The sequence below is a fragment of the Poecilia latipinna genome, unplaced genomic scaffold (assembly GCF_001443285.1).
Source record: "Poecilia latipinna isolate Pla-1442-1.1 unplaced genomic scaffold, P_latipinna-1.0 Scaffold1041, whole genome shotgun sequence".
Taxonomy (NCBI): domain Eukaryota; kingdom Metazoa; phylum Chordata; class Actinopteri; order Cyprinodontiformes; family Poeciliidae; genus Poecilia; species Poecilia latipinna.
The window spans coordinates 151,634-163,929 of NW_015113657.1; the positions used below are offsets into that span (position 1 = coordinate 151,634).

A 12,296-nucleotide genomic window follows, 5' to 3' on the forward strand; every position below is an offset into this window, starting at 1 on the left:
TCTGAGTCTGGGTAAATGTCTAGTCTGCTACAGATGTCATTTTCTGAACTACAATACCCATGAAGCACTTGCGGTCATAACAGCCGTGCCAAACGTTCCACTCAAAGAAGCCGGCATTTTAAATCGTTCTGCGATATGAGGTATCTAATTTATATATGTTAGATATAACTTAACTTTTTTAGAACAATTTACTGTAATTTCTATCATTGTTCTATGAGTTTTTTGATAAGTCCATGGTTAAATCCTCGCCGTTCCCTGCCAAGCTAGCTGTCATGCCGTTGCTGTTAGCAAACAAGCTAAGTGTCAACATACCGTTAGCCTAGCTAGCTTAATTTATCACGTTAATGATCGTCGAAGCGATTAATTTGATCAGTTGACGAAGAATTACGAAAGCTAATGGTCTAGAAATAGGGCTGTAAACTATGTGGAAACTAGTTTATAACCATACATGACAATCTGTGACGTGCAGTTTAAGCTGTGATTTAATTTTAGCTTTCGTGCCCTGTCTTAACAAACCCTTTATATAGCTGCAGTACCTTTGTATAATATATGATGTATTTTTTCCCCCCATGAGTCTTGAATGACAGTCGGGGTCAGATATGCTAAGGATCTTTTTAATCATATTGATTCTTAACATTTATCACAGCATTGAATAAATGAAACTAAACAGTTTGCTGAATCCCAATGCACACACTAAACATAAATATGAACTTGCAATAGAAGGAAAAACTATAACTGATCCTGCTAAGCTAGCGACAATGTTTAATGATTATTTCCTCTCTTCAGTTAAGGACTTGGCATCAAAGTTTCTGCCAGCTCCAATGGAAACACACGGTACAAAACCGACCAAAAACTGTTCTGATTTCTTTGAGATTAAGGAAATTCATTACTCTGATGTTCAAAATGCCATTGATAGTTTAAGTAACTCTCACGCAAAGGATATGTATAATTTAGACGCTATGTTTTTAAAGAAATATAGTAACATTTTAGTAGAACCTTTAACTCAAATAGTTAACATTTCCATTAGAACAGGGCAATTTCCCGATGCATGGAAAAAATCTTTGGTGAAACCGATTTTTAAATCAGAAAGTCGACATGAAATCAGCAACTACAGGCCAATAAGTCTGGTTCCGGTCATGTCAAAAGTGCTGGAGAAAATTATTTTGGAACAACTAATACTGCATTTAGAAAGTAATGATCTTCTGCATCCGCTTCAGTTTGGTTTCAGACGTCAACATTCTACAGAGACCGCTGTAAGTTTGTTGCTTGAAAAGGTTAAACAATCACTTGACAAGGGACAAATTACTGGTGCAGTTTTTCTTGATTTGAAAAAGGCCTTTGATCCGGTGAATCACAATTTACTGATCTCAAGGCTTTCATCATTTAATTTCTCAGAACGGTCATTGTCTTGGTTTAAATCATATTTGGAAGATCGTGAACAATGTGTTGTCATTAATAACAGCAAATCTGTCTTCTGTAAAATTGTAACAGGGATTCCACAAGGAACCATCTTAGGTCCGGTCCTTTTCAGTTTATATGTTAATAGTCTTCCTGAAATTTGTCCTGAAGTCAATCTGCAAATGTATGCTGATGACACCGTTGTTTATACATTCAGAACAGTCTGCAGATATTATCAACATGGCTAAAGGATTCTTGCTTAACTCTCAATACAACGAAAACAAAGTGTATTTGTTTTTCAATTAAGAAAACATCATTACAGTCCTTGAATATTCAGATCAATGGGGACCCTATTGAACAAGTATCACAAGAGAAATATTTAGGAATAATTCTGGATGCTCAGTTAAATTTTAGGAGCCATGTTGATAAAATCTGCAAAACTGTTAGATCGAATATAAATTATTTTAAAATTATTAGACATTGTTTGACACTTCACTGTGCAGAGATATTTTTAAATTCACTCATCCTCTCACATTTTACCTACCTACTGTCTGGTCTCAGACTAATCAAACTATACTCAAACCACTAGCAAGTCTGTATAATCGGGCCTTAAAGGTTTTATATCAAAAGCCGATTAGATTCCACCACTGTCACATTTTGGTTAAATTTGGCATTTTGGATTTTACAAATTTTCTAAATTATAATGTTTTAAAATTGATTTTTAAGTGTTTAAATGGACTTGCACCAACACTATTAAACGATTGTATGTAGACTGCAGGGCAACAGGAGATCTACCAGAGCAGCTTTGGATGGAAATTGTAAGGTTCCCTTTCGAAGAACCACCTTTGCTCAAAGTGCTCTGTCTGTGAGAGGATCTACAACTTGGAACTCACTTCCTGTTTATTTAAAGTCTGTAACCAGTTTTAGAACGTTCAAAAATCAAACAAAACTCTGGTTATGTCAAAAACAGACATGCACCCATTTTTGATGTTTTACATTTCGCTGTTTGTATATATTATGTTGTGATATTTTAACTGATTATCACTTCAATTTGTAGAGTTACTTTTTAAAAGCCCATCTAGGGACAAGTGCTGCGAATTAGCTGTTGCTATTGCACCATGATGCAAACATGGGACTGCTGTTTTATTCAGTTTGTCTATGTCAATGTGTGTCTGTCCCTATCAAATAAACTTGAAAGAAAGAATATGTCCAATGTAGGACATCTGATACTTCTAGCATACTATTTAGAGGAAAGTGTAGAGCACACAGTCTGTAAACAGATAGGTTTGTTTTAAAATGGGTAAAATTTTATCCATTTTATGAATGTTATTTGTGTCACAAGTTATTGAAAAGATGTGAAAAATATGACTCATCCTTGTCAAAAACAGAAATACTTGTAGCTGGAAAAAGTATGAAAATCAATTTTAGCATTTCCATAAGTCTGGATTGACATGTAAAAAGAAAACATGGAATGGAAAAATATTTGGATTCTTTATCCAAATATTTTTCATCATCCAGGATAAATATTACATTTTTAGAAAATAAGCCCTTTTGTGGATTTAAAATTGTAGATGGAATAGGAGTGCTATATTCATCCAAACATCTGCCAGTGTGTCTTTCCATCTCTTAATGTAAACTCTTCATCATTCCATTCCTGTCTCTCCATCCTTTCCTCCATTTTGCATTTCCAAGTCTCCTCTTGGTGTTTTATACATAATTAGGCAGATTTTAAAAGTGGATGTTGAATTTTTGAATAAATTTGAGCATATGTACAACATGAATTATTATTTTTGTTCGCACAGCAGGAGTCTTTTGGTTACCTGTGAGGCTGAAAAGTAGATGCAGATGTAACTTAATGCCTCAACATGTCGAGGAACTACAAAGTGAAACAGAGTTGATGGAAGTCTTTTGATCCTCAGTTTGTTTGATGGGTCTTGATGTTTTCTGCTCTCATAGCTGAGAGGACTAGTGATGAGGGGTGGTACACTGAGCCTATTCAGAGTCAGGCGTCTAAAGCTTAAAAGATACAGTACAGCTGCCATGAGGTGTGGGTGAAGTTTCCACATTGTGTTTTATTCTCTGACTCTCAATGACGAACAAGTCTTAAATGGTTTTGGCTAAAGGCTAAATAGTGTTTTCATCGGATTTATCAGCAGGTAAGATTTTTACGTAATCTTTTGTTGCAAAACAAACAACTACTGTAATCACTTTTTTTTTTGTTGCTTTGCCTTTACCACAGGGCATCACACTATAACCCAGTTTCAGTTGCACATAAGTTTACAATATGTTATTGACCTCTTCAAGGTGCAGTTATAAAAACTTTAGTCACATTTAGGATGTTTTGATGACTGCAATGAAATTTAATACTTGTATCAGCAAAGAAAGCCTGTTCAAAATATAGCGCTCACTTTATTCAGATTGTGAGGTGACAAATATTACTCCTATCCATATCCTTCAGCTGCCAAGCTGAAATATTTAGTTGGTTCTCATTATTATGGGAATTCCTCAACCTGACCTCTTCTGTATTTGTGGGGAAATGCAGCAGAAGGTTGCTAGATGGTCAGTGTTGGAGAAAAAAGGGCTGTGGTAACATTGATGCTAAGTAGAGATGTCCCAGTCTGGTCCTCAAGATCTACTATGCTCCAACTTTTAGATGCATTACTGGCTTGTTACCAGGCCTCTGTGGAAGAGAGATTTCAGATGTGTTGGAGAAAGGAAGCAGGGTAATTTCTTGAGAATTGGACATCCCTGTTGTAATGGTGTGAGTTTTTTCTTATTTTATTTTTTTTTTCTTATTTCTTTATAAATCTCTGGGCAGCTTTGATCATAACAGTCCTCTTTAAACGCAGACTCTAAGGTCCGTCCAGTTGAAGTTTCCCACTCGCCTGCTTTCTCATGCCAGGATCTCTTTATTCGAGCGGTTTATGATGTTTGTCTCTCTTCACCTTCGCAGGTGTCATTTCCTGTAGCCCACCATGGCACCGGGGGATGTGGTGCCAGAGCATGCCAAACAGCAGAAGTCCAAGGAGAAACGTCCAGGAAACAAGGCGCCAAAGTCAGAATGTGAGGCGGACGGATCATTTGTGTTTGAGGCTCACGAAGCCTGGAAGGATTTCCATAACTCTCTCAGGCATTTCTACGAAGTCGGCGAGCTGTGTGACGTCACGCTGAAGGTAGACAGGGACATGTCCTCTGTTTTCTCGCCAGCATTAAATGAAATGCGCCATGTTTTTCTGTGTCATGTATTCTGTGTTTTCTCCTTTTTATAGGTTGGCAGTAGGTTGATACCGTGTCACAAGTTAGTTCTAGCTTGTGTTATCCCCTACTTTCGGTAGGTTTAGTTTTTGTCTTACATACACAAGATATCCTTTGGCTGCTTTTCTATTTGTTTGAAACATCTGTCAGCATTTCAGTTTTCACGTGGAAACAACGAGCCTGGTCCGTTATGACGATACCACGTGTGCCACAATAAGTGGTAGTTTTTAATGAGTACAAATTTATGGGTCGGTTTGATGTTTTTGGTTGAACATGGCACCTGAAATCAGTTGCTGCTGTTGTTTTATCTCTGTATTTTCAACCTGTTGAGTCACTGTTCCACCTTGTGGTATCATGACGGTAAATAAGCAATACTAGCTGGCTACTTATGAACAACGTGCGAAATAGCAGTTGCAACTTTCTTTTTTTTTGTTGTTGAGAGGAGTTTCTTTTTTTTAATTTTAGGTAATAAAATTACACCACAAAATGAACCATTTTGGTCACAGATTAGTTGCTTTTTTTTTTTTTTTTTCCCACATCTCGCATATCAAAGTTTTAGGGCTTTGTTTCTCTCCTCAGGGCAATGTTCCTATCAGACATGTCTGAAGCCAAACAGGAGCTTATAGAGATTAAAGACTTTGATGGAGATGCCATCCAGGACCTGGTGCACTTCGCCTACTCCTCCAAACTGACTTTGACCGTCGACAACGTTCAGCCGCTGCTTTATGCCGCCTGCATCCTACAGGTAAGCGGAGAACTCCCTCTCAGTAAGCTCTTGAGTTTAACCGAATGTATGATTTTGAATTTCATGCCACAATGCGTGAATGCCCTTCTCTGCTCGTCTGTGTCAGGTTGAGTTGGTTGCCAGAGCTTGCTGTGAGTACATGAAGGCCCACTTCCACCCCACCAACTGCCTGGCAGTGCGAACCTTCGCAGAGAGCCACAACCGAGTGGACCTGATGGACATGGCTGACCGCTACGCCTGCGAGCACTTCACCGAGGTGGTGGAGTGTGAGGATTTCACATGCGTGTCGCCCCAACACCTGCGCACGCTCTTGTCCTCTTGTGACCTCAACATCCACTCAGAGACACAAGTGTACAACGCAGCTGTGAAGTGGCTGAAAGCGAACCCACAGCACCATGAAGCCTGGCTGGACCAGATCATGTCTCAGGTTAGAGGACGGAAGATTTTAGTGGTGTTTTTATGACGGAAAATGTTTATCTTGACTACAGTTACTAATAAAGGCAGGACAGTAAAGAATTTAGTTTAATTTTCTCAATTTGTATGGAAAAGGAATGAATTAAATGATTTTAGACTTTATTTCGCATGTCTAGATGTTGTCTGCTCTTCATTCTATTCAGTCATCTTTAAATTTTTTTTTTTTGGCTTACTAGTGTCCTTTCTTATCCGTTCTTTCCCTTATCGTGTTTCCTTCTGTCCTTGTGTCTCAACACTTTTCTTTCTGGCCTTTTGTCTTGTTTTCTAGTCCAGTTCACTTTTGTTCATTCTGTGCGTCATTCCATTAAATTGCCTTCCTCCTCATCCTGTGCTAATAAATAATTTTACACATCTCCTACCTACTGTATTTATTTAATAATAATAATAATGATATATAAAATCTAGCCTTTATAGAAATATTTACCACAAATTTAGATAGATTTCTAGTACTTTAGATTTTAAACTGGAAGGAAAAGAACTAACATCTCAAAGCTTGCCTCAAGAAGTCAAGGACAATTCACCTTGAAAATCTTTATCAGCTCTACATGTAGTTTCATTTCTTGACTCAGTCGTTGGATCCACTGCTCTGTCCAGGTGCGGCTCCCGCTGCTGCCCGTGGAGTTTCTGACGGGAACCGTGGCAAAAGAGGAGATGATCAAGGGGAACCTGGACTGCCGTGACCTGATGGATGAGGCCAGGAACTACCACCTCCACCTGAGCAACAAGGTGGTTCTGGACTTCGAGTATTCTGCCCGTACCGTCCCACGGAGGCACACCGCAGGTACCGCTGTCACGGCAACACTCAGTAATTTCTGCCGGGCTAAAAAGACACAGCCACACACGAGAAACGAACCGGGTTTCTTTATGCCTGTGCAACAAATTCAAGGCCATACCTATAGCGCCTTTAAAAGTTTGATGAATTAAATGTTCTTCTCAGTTTGAAATTTTGGTTTTTTTTGCATATAAAATCTGAAAAGTGTGGCTTGTAATTGCCTTCAAACGTCACTTATTATTTAGGTGGCTTCTGAAGGTAATTTGTTGGACTGAATTTTATTTAAGAATATCAGAGTTTTGTAGATTTTGAAAAGCTCATCAAAGGTTATAATCGTAATGTGACTCGAAAATTTTGTGTTCGTCTTCAAGCTCAAAACTATCGGTTATTTCTGTTTGTTGACATTCGTCTCCTTGTCTAGGGGTTCTGTTCTGCGTCGGGGGACGGGGAGGTTCTGGAGACCCATTTCGCAGCATCGAATGCTACTCCATTACTAAAAACAGCTGGTTCTTTGGCCCTGAAATGAACAGCAGACGCCGTCACGTGGGTGTGATATCTGTCGGAGGTGAGAAGAGATTCTTGTTCCAATGTTTCAGAAAATAAAGCAAAACATGATAAACATTATGTAGCTCATACAATACGGAACTCGGTATTGATAAAGTATTTGTCACAAATTGGAAGAACTCCCATTGATGTTACTTTCTTGCCTGTTTGTTGTGAAGTTCCTCCTGCATGTTGGGTGTTTCTTTCCTACCACAGGTAAAGTGTATGCCGTCGGCGGCCATGATGGCAACGAACATCTGGGGAATATGGAGATGTTTGATCCGCTCACCAACAAGTGGATGATGAAAGCCTCCATGAATACCAAAAGGTACACACACAACCTGACGCATCCCAGAGCGCCGTTTCATTCATTTCCATTTGTTTAACTTAAACGCTCCCTTTTTTTTTTTCAGGAGGGGAATAGCACTGGCAGCTCTCGGCGGTCCCATATACGCCATCGGAGGTCTCGATGACAACTCCTGCTTCAACGACGTAGAACGTTACGACATCGAAAACGACAGCTGGAGCGCCGTGGCTCCGATGAACACGCCCAGAGGAGGAGTTGGATCTGTGGCTTTGGGGGTAAAAGCACGAGGGAGAAAAAAAAATCAATCATTTTTTCTGTTTGTTAGATGATTTGATTCTCAGCACGTTGTTTATTTTCTGTAGAACTATGTGTACGCAGTGGGAGGAAATGATGGCGTGGCGTCACTTTCCAGTGTGGAGCGGTTCAATCCCCACCTCAACAAGTGGACGGAGGTGTGCGAGATGGGCCAGCGGCGCGCCGGGAATGGCGTCAGCAAACTCAACGGCTGCCTCTACGTTGTCGGTGAGAGAAGCACGGCGTCTCTTCGATTCTTGTCGGGGTTATGTAACGTCGCTTGCAGCTGTAAACAGCATGTCTTGAGAAATGCAGCTGAGATGTACAGAAAGTTCCCCCGTTTTGATGCACACTCATCACATGCTTTCAAAGGCTTGAATTGAGACAAAAGTTCATGTTTTGTAAAGCTGTTTTGGTCACTTATTCACAGGCTGGGTTTTTTTATTGCAGAGGTTGAAGTTGAAGAGTTTCTTCAGCATTTATGGTGTTAGATTGCAAAGTTAATTACAATGTTATTTTGCTCAGATTCGTACATCAGTTTCGCACATAACTGTTTATGTTATATACACACTCGTTCTACATGAGGGCAACCATCTTTTAATAAATGTATCTTTTCCGGTGACGTTTCTAAGGTGGCTTTGACGACAACTCCCCCCTGAGCTCCGTGGAGCGCTTTGACCCCCGGATGCACCGCTGGGAGTACGTGGCAGAGCTCACCACCCCGCGCGGTGGAGTCGGGGTCGCCACCGTGATGGGCCGAGTGTTTGCAGTCGGGGGGCACAACGGGAACATTTACCTGAACACGGTGGAGGCTTTTGAGCCGAGGATGAACAGGTGAGGAGAGAACATCGCTGCAGCATCCAGAGAGACGTTCTGGATGCTGCAGTATCTGTTTTTCTTTTTTTTATTTAATTTTTCCCCCCAACAAAAGTTTGTGTAAGATGAAGATTTGTGAAAAACATGTCTGATTCGACACTAACAGCTGAAGTCTCCAATAAGCAGAATGTTTGGAGCAGTTTGGTTGACTGCGTGGCTTAGGCGTGTTTCCTCTCCGATCAGGTGGCTTTTTAATAATTTAGCTTGCTACATATTTCAATGTGCTTCACAAACTTAGCCCTTTGCTTAGATGGTCAAAAAAATGTTTCAGCTTCTCTCAAAGCACAGCATGTGATGTAACAGATGGGTTCAGGAAGACAATTGTTTGCAAAGCAAGTGAAATCCGAAGTATGTCAAGTTATGATCTGTTTACATTAAAACAGGGCAGGACATTATCCTTTTGAAATTTTACTGAGTATATAAAGTGATTTTTTTATTGTCAAAATTATTTTGAGAATCGTATTGTCCTTAAGTGTTTTCTGAGTTTTATTCTTTTTTTTTTTTGACCTCACGTGGATTTGTTCAGCTGCAGACTTTTAACCGGCTCTATAAATTTCATTTTAATTTCAGATGGGAGCTGGTGGGCTCCGTGTCCCACTGCCGAGCCGGAGCCGGAGTGGCCGTGTGCTTGTGTCACGTCAGCCAGATCAGGGACGTCGGCCAGGGCTCCAGCAACGTGGTCAACTGCATGTGACGACCGCCCCGCGTTTGACAAGGTGACCGACCGCAGCGTCACCGTCAGATCCAATCGCAGCACAAAGCACACGGCGAGCGAAGCTACTACTCGCCTTCACACCGAAGGCCGATGTTCGGTCAGCACACCGTATCCGAGGATGATTAGGGAAAAATAACAGACTTGAATTAAAAAAAAATATATATATATATAGATATATAGATATAGATATATACATATATCTATATATCTATATATATATAGATTTTTTTTTTTTTTCACAGACAATTTTATGTCTCTAAACTTCTGGTGGTATTTGCAATCTTTAATGAAGTATTTTGTACTTATTTTTTTGTTTGTTTGAGTGGATATTATTTACTGAGCTCTTATTTAAAGGAAGGATTAACGGAGTTGGTTGCTGACCAGAGGATTAATGTATTCAGAATAAAGACTGCAACAAGGGCCAGTATGAAAGGATTTAAAGTTCTCTGAGAAGACGGCCGCTACTTTGCTGCATTTGCTCCGTTTGTCCGGATTCGATGTGACTGATCAGTATCTTACTGGCTCGTTTTTATCAGTTAGGATGTGAAGTTGCTTTCCTTTACTCTCACTCCCAAGTTTTTGTCCCAGCATTTTCAATTTTTTTCACGTTCTCTCTAGTTTTAAGCTGAACCAGCCGACATTTATCCTTTGACTTATCCGATAAGGAACAGTGCCGGTCAGCGAAGCCTAGAAACAAATCAGTCCTCGCTTTCAGGACCTTTTAACGCTCGGGGACTCACACTCCTGCAAGTGCCAAACAGAACAAGCACTGACAAATCCAGTTGAAATCTGCTGAATTAATATTGCTTCTCCATTGCTGACAGAGGCGCCGTAAAGAGATCAGAGCAATACGTTTCACCGCTTCAGTTCGACAATATTTCCCTTAAAATTTGAGATTTGTGAATGATGATAGCTGGACTGTCAGAAATCCTAATCGTTTTTGATGTTTTAGACGTGTACGCTGTTCAGACGAGTTTTGTATCTGGAAAACGGTTCCATTATATTTCAATATACATATAAACATTTAATCGAACATTTCCTAACTGTGTAATCCATTGCTGTTCTCTATTTTCCTAGAATAGACGTGAGGTCTGAATATATTTTTGTCCAAATTAGGAAATTTCATGTTATATGTTCATACAAGTATGTCAGTTTAGCCATATGCTAACTTCTGTTAGCATATGGAACTGTTAGTTCTGCCATATGGAAGATTTCAAATATTTATAACCTTTGGCAGAATTTTCATAATAGGACTACAAATGACTCTTTCAGATATGCTGTTTGTACAAGATAAAAATACAAAGTGTTGCACAAATCTTGTGTTAAATTTAACAATCATTTTTCTAGCAAACTTGAAGCCAGTTTTGTGTTTTTAAATGTTAATGTGTGAAATGTGAGGTGTTTGACAATATTGTGCTTTATGAACATAGTGTTGGAATGAAATTATTAAATAAAGTTGTTTGAATATTATTTAATGGGGTCCGAGTTTTCTTTTCTCAGTCTAACTTGCAGTAGTTGTTGGCCATATGCCAGGAATATTTCATAGTGTTTTTTTGTTTTTGTTTGTTTTTAAACTATAAAATGTACTAAAATTTCCCAATAAGATATATATATTTTTTTACAAATAATAATAATAATAATAATAATTAAAAAACATAGTTCTGGTTATTTTCTCAGACATTCATCAGGGACTTAAACATGACTTAAAAATTTTCAATGTGGATGAAAGAATTTGAATGAACTTTAAAATTAAGAATTAGGTGCACACATTTGATGCAAGTTTTCTCTAATCCACACAGGTTTGAAAATGAAACAGGCTTAAATGATACACAGGCTGGCCCTCAGTTAAGCGGCTCTTAGAAGTTATAGAGGAGCCGTGATGCTCTTCTCGCTGTTTTGTGATCTTAACCCCACTGAGAATTTTTTTTTTTTTTAAATGTACACGGTTTGTTCCAGGAAGTTAGCAAATTTAAATTAGCTCTCCGATTAAGTATCCAGCAAAAGTTATACCACGGGACCTTGCTTGTATATAGTTGTCAGGCTTTTGAATTACAAAAGACACATCATTCAGTGAGTGCTGTCTCTTTGTACAAAAACTGAAAGGAGAAAAATAAATTAGAGACCTGTGTTTTCCGGAAAAGTTCCTCGCTAATAAATTACTAGGCACTTCATCCATGTGAAGTTGTATGAAGAAGAACAAATTACATTTTCATTTTAAATGTTTTGCAGCATTTTATGAAGCCTTGTTAAAAAGTAACAGGTGGAAGCCGATCAGAGCAGTTTAAGTTAATTGGTGTCTGACATGCGGTGGCTTCTGGACTTTTGGGTCATCCTGTCAAAAGTATTATGTTTATTCCTGCAATCATCCTGTAATTACATTATGTAATGTGTTTTTTTAATTTTTTTTTTTTTTATTATTTGTTTGCATACAACAAAGGCTTGGGAGTTTTGAGGAAAAAGACTTAGCTGTATTTTACTTCCTGTAGGTTTAAAGTTCCATTTGCAATTTTCTGAAAGAACCATCTGTTGCTCTAATCGAGTTACTTTCTGTCAGCTTTTATCAATTTGCAACAAGGGTGGGCAGAACTGTTTTGGTGAGGTAAGTGTACATTATTCTTCAAAAGTAAGTTTATTTGTAAATGAAACATCAAGTAACACAGAGGAAAGAAGAATATTAAGAAATAAACACAAATTGTTTTATTTCACGTATTAAGTTATTTTTCTTATTCTTTCTTGCTGATTCATGAATTCTAAGGAATTTGTTTGTAGAACAAAATCCATTCTTGGAATTTCAAATCAGGCCATCCTTAATTTGTGAAGTCATGACAGTATGCCTTTGCACACTGCCTTGTTTTTTCGTCTCTGCTTTATTGCTTTCAGTCTTTGGACTCTGGACAAACGCTGAAAAGAGGAGAAC

General features: G+C 38.7%; 1 protein-coding gene across 2 annotated transcripts; it reads left to right on the forward strand.

Moving 5' to 3' along the window:
- Positions 1-34: 34 nt before the first annotated feature.
- Positions 35-9,536, forward strand: klhl8 (kelch-like family member 8). Of its 2 annotated transcripts, XM_015051355.1 has the most exons (13): positions 83-140; positions 1,218-1,253; positions 4,352-4,571; positions 4,668-4,729; positions 5,233-5,398; positions 5,505-5,825; positions 6,467-6,653; positions 7,066-7,209; positions 7,404-7,515; positions 7,601-7,769; positions 7,857-8,016; positions 8,421-8,622; positions 9,235-9,536. In XM_015051355.1, exons 3-13 carry the CDS (start codon positions 4,374-4,376, stop codon positions 9,356-9,358), a joined length of 1,845 nt encoding a protein of 614 aa, XP_014906841.1. In that variant the 5' UTR covers positions 83-140; positions 1,218-1,253; positions 4,352-4,373; the 3' UTR covers positions 9,359-9,536. The 2 variants fall into 2 exon arrangements, with proteins under 2 accessions (XP_014906840.1, XP_014906841.1); XM_015051354.1 differs by lacking the exon at positions 1,218-1,253 and having other exon boundaries at positions 35-140.
- Positions 9,537-12,296: the final 2,760 nt, after the last annotated feature.

Bases quoted from the DNA above. Each gene is read 5' to 3' on its own strand.
- klhl8 (XM_015051354.1), top strand. From the start codon at position 4,374: ATGGCACCGGGGGATGTGGTGCCAGAGCATGCCAAACAGCAGAAGTCC. The intron at 6,654-7,065 runs GTACCGCTGTCA...CTCCTTGTCTAG, and splicing joins CCCACGGAGGCACACCGCAG to GGGTTCTGTTCTGCGTCGGG. The intron at 7,210-7,403 runs GTGAGAAGAGAT...TTCCTACCACAG, and splicing joins GGGTGTGATATCTGTCGGAG to GTAAAGTGTATGCCGTCGGC.